Source organism: Corvus kubaryi, unplaced genomic scaffold, assembly GCF_017639235.1.
Source record: "Corvus kubaryi isolate FWS band 111438036 unplaced genomic scaffold, C.kubaryi_AGA036_p1.0 66, whole genome shotgun sequence".
Taxonomy (NCBI): Eukaryota; Metazoa; Chordata; class Aves; order Passeriformes; family Corvidae; genus Corvus; species Corvus kubaryi.
In genome coordinates this window covers 16,630,499-16,646,359 of record NW_024582054.1, presented here as the reverse complement: position 1 = coordinate 16,646,359, position 15,861 = coordinate 16,630,499, and the positions used below count along the sequence as shown (strand labels likewise).

Genomic DNA, 15,861 nt, shown 5'->3' with positions numbered 1-15,861 from the left:
GTCCATGAGTTAATTCTTATGGGATCCAGAGCAACATATTTCTGTATGTGTCAAAATAATGTAATTGGCAATTGCATACTAATTTTGAGCAGCCTACCTTAGCATAATGTATGAATTTAATAATAACTTGACCTGAAACTGTAAGAAATGGCTTAATTTTCTGTATTTTCAGTGAGCTTCAACTTTTTTTTTATCTACATATGCACCTTTTAATTATTCTGTTGGTCTGTTAAAAGAGCAATTTTTGTTTATTTTCCCGTAAATTCCTGAGAAAATATCTGAACAAAGCAGAGCAAATCATAGGTCAGTATTGTTACTTTGGCAACATCAGGCAATCAACATTTGAAAAATGCGTAATGACCTAGATGTAGGAGTGACAATACAGTAGACAAACTGCATTTTTTTAAAGTTTGTTTTCAAATGTTGCTTTAGGATTGTTTTCCCTTTGTAACTGAGCCCTCAAAAGTAGTTAACTTCAGAAAATAAGTCTGTGGCTAAAAGCAACAGTGCTAAAGTTGGAGGTTTTCTTAAAAAAAAATTATTTCAGGCATGGACTTTTTTCTTTTGCTTCTGCCTTGAATACGACACAGTTTAGATCAAATAATAAAAAAGTTTGAAAAAATTATTGCATCATGTTCAGCATGATGGGAAAAATTATTCCTAATGCTATCATTTGCACAGAGTATTCTCCAACCTGAAGCAGAGATGGCTACACACAGAGAGCTAAAATGCATGCACAGAGGCTCGTGATGAGCATATGTAGCCTTCCTTTATGCAGAGGAGTAATACTTTCTCTCCTTCAGATCTACTATGGAATGAAAAGTTGAATTGCAAGGAGAATAGGTAACTTAGATATAGGAAAGGAGCACTGAGAGTGTCGAAGCAAGGAAACTGCATGTATAAAACCAGTCTTAGTAATTCTGGATATGTAATGTCCTTGCTTTCTGCATTCCAAAACTTTACAACTGTAAGATGAGAAGATGGAGATTTAGGACTGACTAGATAAGGCATGGGGCTGGGCCAGGATATTCTGGAAAAGGCTAAGACTGAGTTTTGCTTGAAGCAGAATATTTGGCTTTCCTTTCACAGACTGGAAATTGCTGAATTATGAGCACCTCTGAAAATGACTGACAATTAAAATCATATTTCCTGATGCAGTAGGATGTCTACCACTAGAGGCTCTTCCACTAGAGGCCTGTGGATAGGACATATAAACTGTAGTAGCACTGTAATATATAACAAAATTGGGGGGTTAGTGCTTTGATGAAAGGAATGTGTACTTTAAATCTCTCCTCACCTAGATCCATGTCATTAAGATTGCAAACACTCCAGAGTTCGGGAGAATGTTCCAATAAGATGGCCTGCACAACTTCAGGGCACTGTTCATTCTGGATAAACATGGTATTTCTTAATGTGGGGATTTTTTTTCTCCACTAAACAGCTTTTGCCTTATTCTCACTTATTGAATAAATAGTCTTTTTCTTACATATAGAATTTTATGTTACACTTCCTGTACCAAGATGGTTTTCAAACTGAGATCAGGTCAATGCCAAATATTAAGCCATTTCAGAAATCTCAGACATGTACACTTAGACACTCTTCATACATTTAATGCTGTCCAGTCCCTGAGGCTACATGTCAGAATGAAGACTGTTTCCATATACTGCTCAAAATTAAGAATATGTTAATTATATTATGGTCTTAAGATTTGGTGTGGTATTGCAGTGCTATTTGTATGTTATAACTCAGATTCCTATGGTTTGCACTTTTCTGTCAAGTAAGAGTGAAGTATGCATAAGCAGAATGAAGTGCTTGCTAATTAGAAATGAAAACAAGCCATTATTTAGGATCTCCTTTTACACCAACACTAGCACAGTATAAAGGAGGTAAGGAAGCTCTTTTAAATAGCTATACAGAAGATTGACTTGCCAGCCTCAATGAGTATTCAAAGTTGTTCTATTGAATTAAAATACTAACGTGAGCTATTACATCTCATTCATTTAATGTATTGATTTTCACACTGTGATTTCCCCAAGTGTTATGGAACTAAGCTTTGCTGTATCAATGATCAGAAAATCTTCATGGTATTTCACCATCAGGAAATTATAAAATGAGCATGTGATGTGAAGTCCTGGAGATTTCTCTTATTTTGAGTGTCCAACTTGGAACATTTTCAGAGGCAAGTCTTACCCAGGCTTGTTCTTCATGTCATTGGGTGAACACAGCCAGTTTGTATCCAAATATCCTAACATTGCACAGTATGTATCTGTAGCAGAGCCAAAAAAACACTGAACAAACAAGGAAAGTTAAGCTATTGAGTACGTGTACCCTCAGTCCTTACAGTCACCACTTTGTTTCAATTGCCACCAAAGAGAGCAGCACTAAGTTAAGCTCTTCCTTAAGTTGCTCTGTTTGTGCTCATACTTTTGCCAGGCACTAATGCAAGTTATGTGCATTTTGGACATAGTGAAATCTAATTTGTGCATATGGGCAGAAGTGGTTAGAAGCTGCACTACGCAGCAGGCATACTGTAGTGTAACCAAAAGGAAATGCTGCTGCATATTCCTCTGGAACTTGAGTTTTCTTAGTCTGTCATATTTTGTGTGGTATTGAAGATGTTAGAGTGTACTAGAGTTACCTAAATATTTGCTTTGGTTTACAGCGAATAGGTTGAATATGCTACTACTAATCTCTTTGTGAACTTCCGTTCTAGCATCAGTTAAAATAGCTTCATCTCAAATTGAAGCTTCCATTTAGTTGCATATTCAAAGGTAAACATATCTCAGGGAAAAATAATTATGGTTAATTTTTCAAGCTTTTCAAAACTGAGCTTTGAATTTTCTTAACTTTAGGATATTCATCTTGCAAAACGATTCTATGACATGGCAGCTGAGGCAAGCCCAGATGCTCAGGTTCCAGTCTTCCTAGCACTTTGCAAGCTTGGAGTGATTTATTCCTTGCAGTATATACGAGAAATCAATGTAAGTAATGCAGAATTAAAAGAACACAGCAAATGTGTTTTCCATTTTTAAAAGAAGCTCAATTTGTAATCTTTCTTAAGTAGAAGTATTGCTTGAGCCTTCTGCAAACTTAGATTTGTTTTCTGTTGTTGCATGTTAAGAAAGTCACTGAAGCTTTGATTCCTATTTGTTCAATTCTTTGAAACTGAAACGTGTACAGCCAGTGTTCTTCTGTGTTCCTCTTCCCTTGAAGAGACTTTCTCAAAACTGTTTGACTGTTCTTATCCATGACCATCTGCTACCAAAGTGAAGTAGATTTAACTGACATAATTGCTCAGGGAAAAAAAAACCTTTTTATATCCCTAATTCTCATGCTATTTTATATTCAGCTGTAACCAACCCCATTAGAGTTGTGTTTGATCTATGTGGGGGGGGAAAAATGTATTTGTGTTAGATAGTTTAGGTGTTTTGTAGAGTTTTTACTGTGTGATGGCCCTGGAAAAAAATTTGTCTGAAATTAAAGTCTTTCCAATATTTCTCAGTGTTCTGACATCTTACTGCCTTTGTGGATTAGTTAATAAATTAAAATGATATGGAAGTTACTACCACTTAGAGCAAATGTAGTTTCAAGCCATTCAGCAAAGTTCGACAAAATGTAGTAGTCTCGAGACTGAGGACTTTCAGGGGTGGACAGTCAAAATATTCTTCAGCCAATTGGGCAAATACCCATGTAGCACTCACAGAAGCTAGTGTGCAGAACACAGCTTTTCCCAGTTTTAAGTCTGCTGATGCAGATTTAAATTGGCACTGACTGTAGTATCATCCAATACAGTAGTGAAGCAGAAAAGTGCATATTGGCTAATGCTTATGCAAACAGAGTCTTACAAAAAGGTATTTCAATCAAAACTAACAGTAAGTCACTTTATTTCCCTGTCCATTACCTGCACAGACCTCAGCATTGTACCACACAAGTGTCCTGGGGCTTAGTGCTCTATCATTTATGGGAAAGCCCCAAAACTCCACAGTGAGAACGTTAGTCTCTAAAAGAGAAAATAGAATACCTCATTCTATATAGCATGGCTCTTCGTCTTAGTGGTATTTTAATTCCTGGAAACTAAGAATGTCACTGATGTGGTACTATTTTTCAGAGAGGAAAAGAGCCACTGAGTTTTAAAAGTGGTACAAGTCAAATTTAAAATCAAAGTAGCTTCCCATTTGTATTCTTTGACATGATGATGTGGACTTCTTCTTTCTTAGATAAGGGAGGTATTCTCACGTATTGATATGGACCAGCTGCTGGGGCCTGAGTGGGACCTCTACCTTATGACTATCATCGCCTTGCTCCTGGGAACAATTATAGCTTACAGACAAAGGCAACACCAAGCAATTCCCAGACCAGCAGGACTGCGGCCAGCTGTGCCTCAACAAGAACCACCCCCAGAGCATCAACCACCACAATAGCAACAAGAGCCTCAGTGAAAGAACTGGATTTTTCCATAAGGAACAATTTTCATTGTGAATTAGGACTTTGGATCGACAGTCCCTCCCCCAAAAGAGGCGCAAAGAAGTTTAAAAAAAAGTTTGAAAGCTGCTTAGAATGATGCCTTTTTTCAGGGATAAGAAAATTATTTTGAAACTGATTTGAATGTTATTTCAGTGCCAATGGAATAACACTATGGCTTTTTTCATGGAAACACAAGAGTGCTACTACAAAAATGTTGCCTGCTGTATCTAGTTCCTCTTTATTCAGAGTCCTTTTCATCTCCCAGAGAGACAGAAGGATAGCAGTGGAAGGTTTTTGCCTGCTTGATAGCAGTTGCCCTTTATAAAAGTAATAATAGTACATTTATGGCCAATTTAAGTCTAAGAAGCTGAACTGTATTCAAATTCTAAAAAGATTAGAGCTGTTAGGAACTTAAATCCTGATCTGCATCCCAAGTATTTCTAGTCCTTATTTCATTATTTTTTAGTATTTCTTACACTTTGGTCTTTTATGCTATCTTGGATGGTTTAACATAGATTATTGATAAACCCTGTAAAAATAAGCCAGCAAACATGCCACTCTCCATTTGTGCTTTTTTGTTTTGAGTATTTTCCTCCATTCCCCTTAGACAGCTCTCAGCAGTCAGTATGTAGCCTGTGAGGTGGAGTGGGACAGATTGGATCTGTACAGCTTGTCAGTTGAAAACTGTCCTCACAGCGCCCAGATCTCACATACTTCTAAAACTTTTCAGGAGCCTGTGTACTTTGCAATATTTTATGACATGAAACCATATTGGTAGTGTTCCTAAATTTAAATTTGTCTTTACAAAGAGGCTGAGTCTAGATTGCAGAAAGCACCAGTATTACTGCGCACATTGAAGAAAGGAGAGAGCCAGATATCTCAGTGAGTTAGCTGACTTGCTTTTAGAGTTGGAAGTTCTATGCTTAATTTTCAACAATCCTGTTAGGGATTTGCACTGCAAGAAAGAAATGTGTGTATCTCATGCATGCATCTGCTTAATGCATCTACAAAAATGAGCCACAAAAATGCATACTCTCTACAAAAGGGCATGGGTTTATGCCAGCGATGCTACTCCAGAGCTACAGGGGTGCTCTGGCTGTAGCCAACCTCTCTTGTACCTGGCATAGATTAAAGTTACAGTAATGTTTCTGGCTGTGCCATCTCAAGGACCTCTTGTTACAAGAAAATCCAAAGAGAAAGAAGACTAGTGGTTTATGGCTTCTTGATGCCAACCAGGTCAATGTAAAGGCCTTTTAATGAGTGTAAAGAATATGACCTGTGGACTGATGATTTAAGACTGCAAGAGGAATCTTCACTTAGTGATGATTTTCATTGAACTATAATTTCCGGGCCTGGGGGTGGGAAGCAGTGGGGGAGTAGTTTAGAAGCACGAAATGCAGAAGTGTCTGTTCTTTTTTACCAATGGTAATTAAATATTTGTTTCTGTACTAGCATTAAACCCTCTGAATATACCATCTTAAAGCTGAATGAATACAAATGAGGAGGCTTTAGCTGCTTTCTGACAAAAGCTGTTGTGTTTAAAGGGTTAAGGGCTTCTTTTAATGCAAATGTTTTTCCAGTGTATTGGCAACAACATATCAATACACTTCATTTAGAATTGAGATTTTGGTATGTTTCATACTTGGTACATTTGCAAGGAGATCATTGCACAATAGATCTCTAGTTTGGGATAGAAGATAAGCAATCCATTCTTTTGTAAATGGGAATGTCACGGATGACTAGTATTAAAGGTACTAGTATTATAGGTAGAACTTCTCAGTACTCCTCAATGTTTATGCCTGTCATATGAAGACAAATCTTTATTTTTAGTATGGAGGGTTGCAGCATGTGGTAGAGGAATGTCTTGTTCAGTCTTAATCATCATTAGCAGATGAAACAGTATTGAACTTAAATATAGTGTCTTATATGTACAGCATTTCCCAGCTGCATTTCTAAGATATCTGTGACTTCTGAACACTCCCTCTGAAATATTTTTGCCACTGTCACTTAATAACTCTTTTTAGCTTGGCATGAATAAATTAAAGATTATATGGAAAATGTTTTTCAGTTAAATACCATTGGTTCATTGGTATTGGTCTCTTAGGCAATTTAACAATTTTGTTACTGCATTATTAAAATGTTTTGGTTGTTTGATCTATTATAACTAAATTCTAAAAGCTCTGTCCTACTTGCATGAGAATCTCTCATCACTGCTGCTATAAGACAGTCTTACAGATGATTTCCAGTGAATCTGATGCATTTTTACATCCAAGAAATCAGCAGAAGAAAACAATTGAAGATCAGCAAGCTATTTCGTTTTAAAAAACTGCTTTTTGAAGGAGCAATAAGGAAGTCTTTCTCCTGCTTTTTTCCCTTCCACCAAATTACTACCACTAACTTTTCAGATGACATTCATTTGAATGCAGTGGTAGAAGAAAAAAGGTACTTACCATAAATAATGGCAAGTTAACTCAGGGATTAAAGAAATGAATAAGTTTTCTAAATCAGTTATCTACACCATGACTTAAGTTTTTATGACAATCCCTTGCTACTCTGTTCTGAAACCTGCATTTTGGGGAAAGTATATTTAACTCTTATTAGCAATATGTTCCTTGTGCACTCGGTTAATCAAGCATCTTTTTCCTAAAGAAGCTGAGTTGCTCAGTTTAATGCAGTGAAGTACTTTTTCCTTTTGGTAGCACACAGGTTATCTTATAGTTTATATGCAGGAGTATTTTAGAAGGGAAACTTGATTTAAGAGAAGCCTTTCTGGGTGTGTTCAGCATGGTTTGAATCGAAAAGTTGTATTCTTTGTGTGTAGTAACATAGGCCAGAGCCTGCCTATTTGACCTTCCCAGACACATGCTCTTCTTTCCCTCTACAGAAAATGGAACCACAGAGCAGTAAGTGTTATTGGTGGGATTTCTATATGTAGGAAAGCTGTGCGAAAATACGGAGAGACACATTGTTCTGCATCTCAGATTATTAATCAAAGACATTAGCTGTTCTTGCTAGTTCAAAGAAATGCTGAACTGTTGAGAAAACAAGATTTTAGTTCATCACTGGTGAAACTTGTCCCAGAGCTATATGTTGAAATAATTTTCTTGCTTTATGTTGTCCATCATGGGACAGTGTAATAAAAGGTAAGGCCTTTGATACAAACATCCCCATGAGACACTTACGACAGTTTTACTCACTTTTTAGCCATCTTCTGTAAGTCAGCTGCTCTTACTAAAAAAAAAAAAAAAACCACAACTATCAAATGTTATTAATTTGGAGGAAGAGCATTAAGATATGGCTTGTGAAAGGACTTTAAGACTATGCATTATCTAATTTCCACCTATTATATGCTAGTTTTGGCCTATAAAAGGGGATTACACTCACCTTTGCAAGTTGCTTTCCTTTTAGATAGGCAACAATGAACTGAAATTCTATTTTTGTCTCAGAGAATATTAAACTGAAAAGATTTAGTTTGATTTGAACTACTGCAAATGCGTATGGCAAATAGGAACTATTGGGGGGAACCCTTTGTTTTTATCAGCTACAGTTCTTTAAAGGGTCTTGTAGGAGTTTTGTAAATTTATTTTGTATTTAAAATCAGTATAAAGGCTGGTCAAATGTAATATAATTGTGTAAACAAATTCTGTTAATAGAAAGATGTACAGATTCATTTTGTACTGTATCTTTAATCTTGTGAAATAAAGATACCACCTGTGTGGTTACCCTCAGTGTTCACAGTGGTTATGATAACAGAGGATGTGAATTGCTGGTCATATGCACTGGTATATGCCACTGTTAAATGCATCCCTTCCTATAAAGATTGTCATACTTCTTTCACTTCCATTCCGTAGGAGGAGCATAGAAGGTGGAATGGGTCATTATGTATTTTGTCTTCAGCTGTGCTAGAAACTTGCCTGCTGTGTATATGTGTGTGACAGTGTATATAGCATTTGTACCATGCCTGGTAGACACAGAACTGCTGTGTGATTCAAGAGTCGTGACCAGTAACTTCAGAATTACTACTGCATTTTCAATACTGATACAGGGATAATTCAGTGAGTTGGAAAGAGATACTGGGGGAGGGGAGGGACTACTCCAAGCTGACAAATCCGTTTGCTTTTCAGGCCATTTTTGACCCATTCATCCCTTCAGGCTCCCCCTGTTGAGACCAAGTCCACCCTTGTAAATGCATTGAGTTGATTGGCTTTCCAGTGTGCTTGTTCACTGGGGAGAAGGAAAGTAAGGATGGGGGGGGGAGCTATGTTAATGGCTAGGAAAGGCATCAATAGGTAAGTGCTCCTGTGCATCAGCCCAACTTACATAGTTTCTGAACTATTTGGAGGCTTCCCATGTTGTCTGCTCCTGCCAATAGCACTTGTTGCAGGTAAAAACAGAACGACGGGTACTAAAACCAGCTTGAGTTCAACTAACAAAGCTCAAGCTTAGTGAGGTCATACCTCACCTTCCAAAAAAGTCCGTTGTTTGAGATGTGATTGCTGACATACTCAGTTGAGGTGAGATCAGGTATAGATACTTTATTGACTACAGGCTATAGGTAAAATATGGAGTTGTGTTCTGTGGAGGGAATTAATTGAGCACCAGGTATATATATGATGTGGTGTGGGGGAGTGTTGGGGATTTCTGTTGCTTTTTTATTTTAAAACGCCACAGAATAATATTCATTGCAAACTAGTGTATTTTGTTTGGTTTTGGTTTTTATGTTGCTGTATTCTCTATATTTTAGTCTTGAGACTAAAACCAATTAAAATATTATTAGCATAGTTTGTAAACCTATAAGACCCATTTCATTAGTTACTTGGTATAATGACAAAATGTTCTTCCTCTTTAAATTATCATTATCTTAATGGATTTTCTGAATCATGACTTTGATTCCTAGTTTTATAAAGAATAATTGAGGAAAAAGTCACTCCAGCCTACTTGTTGTTAAAAATCTTCAGACAACTGTAATCAACTTCTTCTAAAGCCAAGGGTGAGGGAGGGCAGTGTACCATCTGTCCAGGTAATGAAAACTGTAACATACAGTCTTATACTTTATTTTCAGAAAGAAAAGTAAGTGAAGATGGAGCACCATTATAACTGCACTTCAGGTAGTAAGAGAGATAGATGTGATTGAGCTTCTACAGCACAGTACCTGAATCTTGTAGCGAGCCTCAGGCAAAGTATTTTAACCCCAAAAGGTATCAGTGTCATTGCTACTTAAATCTGGTAAGATTTCTGAGGGCAGCAGCACTTCAGAGATGGGTTGCTCACGTTTTTACTTCTTTGGTATCCAACTTTTTGAGCTTTCCATATAACATGGGTTGCGATTCCAGATTTTTGAAAATAACTTTGAAGAACATCAATTTTTTGTGTTGCAAAGTACTGAAATTACAGCACTTCAATTGTGCTGTCAATAATTTTCTGTATTTCCTTATTTTTTATATGCTTTTCTTCATTCTTCCTCCTAAACACAGGCTGTTCTGTAAAATTAGTTGTTCTAGTTCCCATCTGTTATAAATGTGGCTCCATTTCTGTACAAGATTCATACCAACTTTTTTTATTGCATCTAATTAACTGCTTGGGGGGGGGGGGGGAAGAAGTTGTACCTGGAGTGTGTGTTTGCAGCCACAAGGAGATATTAGACAATATTGGCAACTTGGACTTGTTAAATACTTGAGGTCTCAAAGATTGAGACCTTTAGAGTCTCCACCCTTAGAGTCACTGTCATATCTTGGGAGTATGCCTGTGTATCTATGAGTGTGTGTGTGTGTATATACACACACATACATAGAGATATAAGAAGTCCTTGTTTGCAGGAGCTTCAGAAACTCACTTAACAAAATTAAATAATTCAGTACTCTTACTTTTCTCATAGTTGTGGAGCAAAAGTTCAAAACTAAAAATACACTGTAGCTTCTGGTAAGACCTGGCAAAGAATTACCTTTCCATGACTATTAAAACTTTTTTAGTATGTAAATCCATTAACCTCTTGTGCCAGTCTGTCTTGAAACATTGTTTGGAATATTATGTGAGTGGCTTCCAGGAGAGTGGCCTCTTTGCAAAGTTAAATCCATATTTTCTTAGAGTACAAAATCTTTCCCACTAAAATAAGTGAAAATGTTTAGCAACAGGTGATGAAGAGGTATTTTTTAAATCACTCTTTCACTGGGACCATCTGGTGCACTATTTGAGCTATCCAAATAGCTTGAAAACTGTAATTTAAAATATTTTACATTATTTGTTTCTGTCCAATCTTACTTTAATGTTTGTTAGGCTCTAGACTTTGCTATATATGAAATTCCATTATTTAGTGGCACTCTAGGTGCTTCTAAATAATTTATTATTATTGTTACTATTATTACTACTACTACTACTATTTGGAAAGTTTTCCAGATCTAATCAACAGCAATTTTAAAGGAAAAGCCAATTTGCATTGCTAGTATTAAAAAGGGATATGCGATAAAGTCAAATACTCTTCATAGACTTTAAAGTCATTATTATAGCTGATGTTAAAATTACTGAAGAAGTATGTGGAATGTTCCCATTTAAGGGTTACAACTTTGCATTATAAAAAAGATACTTCTTGAACAATCATCCAGCTTTGAATTCAAAGGCTGAAGGCCTGGCGATCTACATGTTGGGGAGTTTTCCAAAGTGGTTTAGTTACCTTCATTACTGGGGCTGTGAGGTCAGAAGGACTCTAGTTAATTCTTTTCAGGCTGTATTTAATTTAATCTCTGATTTTCATCACATTAATTATAGGACTGGACAGTTCATTAGGAAGAATAGGCACACCAAAATATGTATGCATTTTATTGTGGCATCCGGTGTTACGTTAATGTTCAGCTGTAACTGGATAACTAAAGAATTTCACATTTTTTACAAATAATTTTGTGTTTGACTTGGTTGTTGAAATCTGGGAAACATTGCACAGAAGGGAGGTGACTAGTAAGAGAATTCAGACCCAGTGAGATAAATGTGGTGATCTCACTTTACGCAGCTGTGTTGGCTTTTCCTGCCTCCTTGCTAAACAAACAGCCTTACTGGGTTCCCTACTAGGAGTCTTATTTTTTGGAAGGCAAAGGGTGCAAGTAGGTAGGAACTTTTCAAAACAGAGCAAGAAAGGATTTCTTCATTGATGTAATCTCTCAACAAATTGAACAAATCGTTGTATATTAACTTTGCCTACTCTATCTTTCATATTCAGTGAATAGCTCCATAGAGACACAAAAAATACTTCAGGTTTTTTGCACGTGTAATTGCAAAACACTGGCCTAATTATTATGTTTGGGTTTACAAGCCCCAAAGAGTTTATTCTTTACTATATTTGTCATTCTCAGTTCAGTTCCAAAAGATAGATTGATACAAAATACTTCCAAATGATTCTGGTGATACTAGTTCAGCATTATAAAACACAGCTCTCATGTTCAGAGTAAACAGTTTGCAAATAATCCTTTGGCTGAAAACTGAAAAACTCTATGGTAAATACTGAAAATTAATAGAAAAGTAAACTAAAAATAAATCACCTTTAATATTTCAGATCTAGTTGTCTCATTTATCCCATTTAGCACTGTGAAAGGTGCTAGAACAAACAATAGACTCCATCATTTTAAAATACTATTCCTTATTTAAACACAACAAATAAAATATTCATTTCCACTGTCTCTGTGGGATTTCTAAATGCCAAATCATAAAGGCTTTCTTGCAGTTACAGAAAAGGAAGCTTTCAAATTACATAAAATGAGTATGTTTGATAAGCCTTTAGCTCCCTCTATGCTTACATTAAGCATTTGATGCTTCCAAACTTCTCCACTAGCCATTACACTGCTGGCACTGCTATTCTGCAAACTCTTCACTTGCTCAGATTGCAGGCAGAACAAGCTCTGTGGATACTGGTTAATTTGGTTCGCTGCTAGATGGCAAAACAAGGTGTCTGGTCATTGAGAAATGTCCTTCTGTGGGGAAAATGCCCAGTCTGTGAAAGGGAAGTGAAGGTGATGGCCTTCCATGCTAGAAATAGTGCCTTTGTCCCAGCAATATTCATTTTAAACTAATCTTGTCATTACTGAGACGTGCAGTTAAACAAGTCTCTCCTGAAGTACGCGATCTTCCAGGCTGGGCAGTGGCGGCTGGAGCAAAGACCCCTCAGGTGCATGTACATGGTCCCAGGCAAGGGAGCTAAGCAAATCTTCTGGCACTACACGTTTGTCCTACTGCTCTGTGTGTTGAGTCAATAAAAGCTCACTGGCTGAGGAGTATCACTCCTGTGAGACTGTACTTTGTGATAAAGTCTAAAGAAATATGTGAAGTACACATTTAATTGTGGAAGCAGGTCCAGATAGGTAAAGAAAATCTCAAAGTGCTTCTGTATGCTTCTGAATTGAGCCTCTGTTGGCACACCACTAAGGGTTAAGCCACTCTACCTCATTTCATTTAGTATGATGAAATGTATTGAATTCTGTTAACTGACAAATTTAATTAAATCTGCAGAAAAGCCTGCATGAGAATCGTTGTTTTGTAGTGGAATAAAATAGCATAATTTCCCAAGATATAATGAATTATTAATATCTTTATAATGAAATATTAACATAAAAAACCCTAGTTAGCTGTCAAATTAAAAGAACAAAAACAGGCGATGTGTATATTCAAAATAAATTAGAAGTGGGATCATTCTAACCTTTAGTCACTCAGTGTATATGTTTCTAGTTATGATTTCACATGCTCTAACCCTGTAGTCATACCATAAATACATTTTTAACATCAATCAGAATACCAAGAGTAGAATGCTGTATTTTTATGGTTAATATGTAACATTGTCATATTCTAGAAAATGGAAGAATATAATCTTTGTGAAGTAGGCAAATCAGACTCTCTGGAGTATGTTTGATTTTTTAATTTCATTTTTTCTCCCCTATGTCCTTACTTTGGGGGGGATAAACATTCAAGTATATTCTAACTTCTCTTTCTGTTGTAGGAACAACAATGTTCAACTGGAAATGGAATATACTTATTTAAACAGAATAATTTTGGGTTTTATTCTCTGATGTAGAAAAATATTTCAGTGGAAAGGAGCTATAACAACCATTAGCTGCCTGACCACTGCAGGGCTGACCAAAAGTGTTTTCTGTGGTTTTGATTCTGAGAAGACTCAAGAAAATATAAGAACCTGTATCAGGTATGTTATCTGCTGCTCCTTCCATTCCAGATCTTACTAGTAAAAGAACTTCAGAAATATAAAGCAAAAATTTCTTGCAAGTCCAAACAGAATAATAGTACTGAACAGAGTTGTCTGATGTGGTAATGATGTAGTAACTTGGATGGAATAAATTGTGTAAGAAAATCAAATGTTGTAAAACGAGGCTTTGCTCTCCCCCCACCTCTCTCCCCCTCCCCCCTTAATACAGGAACTTCAATTTGCCCAATATCAGAAAAAGTAATTGGTGCTAGAGCAAATTTAAGCCTGGTAATCTGCTTAAAGGAGGAAAATGTGCTAAAAAGGATAATGTATTATATGCAAGCCTTTTTCCTTTAATGATTTCTTAAATGAGGAAACATCCATTTCCTCAGCCTTTAAACCACCTAAAGGCTATCAGTAAATATGCTCTGGAGTGAAAAGAAAGCAAGGATGGAAAATATATTTCTGGTGCTAAGTCCTACTTACAACCTGGTTGATGACATTTCGTGCTGTGTGCTTTAGCAATGCAAGACACAGCAACTACTGCCACTGTTGGACTGTTTGTGACAGCATTTGTAGCTGCCTTTGTGACTACAAGTTCAAATACTACTGTGAAAAGTTACTCTGTAATGGCTTCTACTTTTATTCAGAAAACAAAGAAGGGGAAAGGGCAAAACAAGAAATGGGGTTCAGGACTTGACCAAAACCAGGGAAGGATTGACGGCCTTCAAGTCTCCAGGATCTCTCACAGTACATCAGAGGTCAAAAATGTTATTCTGGATCATGGATTTATTAAAGATGGGGAAGATAAAGGGAAACAATTGGAAAACTAATCTGTAGTTCTTTTGGCTCATAAAACAATCCTGAGAAGAAACAAAGACACCAGTTGTACCTGAGTAGAGCTATCCGTGTCCTTGTTGAATTTACCCTGTACACGTGTAAATGAGTCTGACTCCCAGCCTAAACCCATTTGGGCCCACAGGCAGCGTATTCAACTAAACATCTTCCATGTGACTGGCTTTGTCTGGGCAATCAACATCTTCTACTGCTGCATAAAACAGGATCTGCAAGTCCGGTTTGTGAATGTGCGAGTTGTGTGCTATTTTCTCCCAGCCACCTCTAGCTGGCACTCGTGTCGGTGCTTTGGGACACGCGATGTCCTCCGCTTGTGCCACAGGAGCTTTGGTTCGAGTGTTCTTTGTAGTGTGTGTGTCCCCACATTGCTCTGCACCAGGAGCAAACCTTCGACCTTCTTTGAAAGCCCCTTCGAAACAATCAGGTGCACCAGGCACGCTAAGATGCTGAGTGTAACATCAGTTGTAATTACATGGTTGCATCTTGCACTTTGCATTTGAGATTTTCCCAGCGTTTTTACACTTTCTAAAACTCTTTGTTCACCCAGAGAAGAATTAAACTTTTTTTTTTTTTACAGTCAGTCTCCATTACTAATTAAGGCTGTTATTATACTTTTTATTGCTAATGTTAAGGTCATTAACATTTCTCAGCTTGCAAGGTTCAATTTTCTAGGAAGCTCTTTGGTGGCTTGCTACTCCCTCAGCTCTCCAGAGTCATTCTCTGAATCTACTAATGGATGTAAATGTACACATCTGTGCTCACGTTTGGGCTAATGATGCACATGTTCATTTTGCATAAGCTTCCTTTCAGCTGGAGTATAGGAATTGTACTGGGGTTAGAAGTTAATTCCTCCATAAAGACATTTCCATATGCAAATTCCTCTCTGAACTATTTAAAAGCAGAAATAAGATTAATATTAATCTTTACTATGCAATTTATATTATTAGGATAATAATACTATTACAGCTTAAAACCAATTTGGTTCATAGATGTTGTATTAACTTTCTTATACCTGCCTAATACATAATCCGTGAAATTCATCAGGGTGCAACAAAAGAATTGAGGTGCCTGTTAATTGGTGTTCAAAGTGGGTACACTAATTCACCAGTTACAAATAAATAGTGTTGTATTTAAGCATGCCCGTTGAATGACCCCGAACAGAAGGATAGTTGTTTGCATTATCAATTTTTATTTGCACATTGCTATTTATTTTTGCCCGTGGGTGAGCGGAGACGGCAAAGTCCGTTGACTTTGAATCGTATTTAGAACGGTCCTGAGAAACTTGGAAGGGCTCAATACCGAGAGTGCGGAACAGCCGCCCCTCCGCCGCCACCTGCGCGCGGGGGCCCGCTGGCGGCGCGGGGCCG

The 15,861-nt window shown here is 37.0% G+C and overlaps 1 protein-coding gene across 2 annotated transcripts in view; it reads left to right on the top strand.

The window, feature by feature from the left end:
- SEL1L (SEL1L adaptor subunit of ERAD E3 ubiquitin ligase) overlaps positions 1-8,186 on the top strand; it is a 36,538-nt gene extending 28,352 nt beyond the window's left edge. For both annotated transcript variants that reach the window (XM_042047014.1, XM_042047013.1), the window contains exons 20-21: positions 2,853-2,981; positions 4,218-8,186. In XM_042047014.1, the coding sequence (XP_041902948.1) occupies positions 2,853-2,981; positions 4,218-4,421 (333 nt within the window). In that variant the 3' untranslated portion in view covers positions 4,422-8,186. The remainder of the gene's footprint in view (positions 1-2,852; positions 2,982-4,217) is intronic.
- Positions 8,187-15,861: the final 7,675 nt, after the last annotated feature.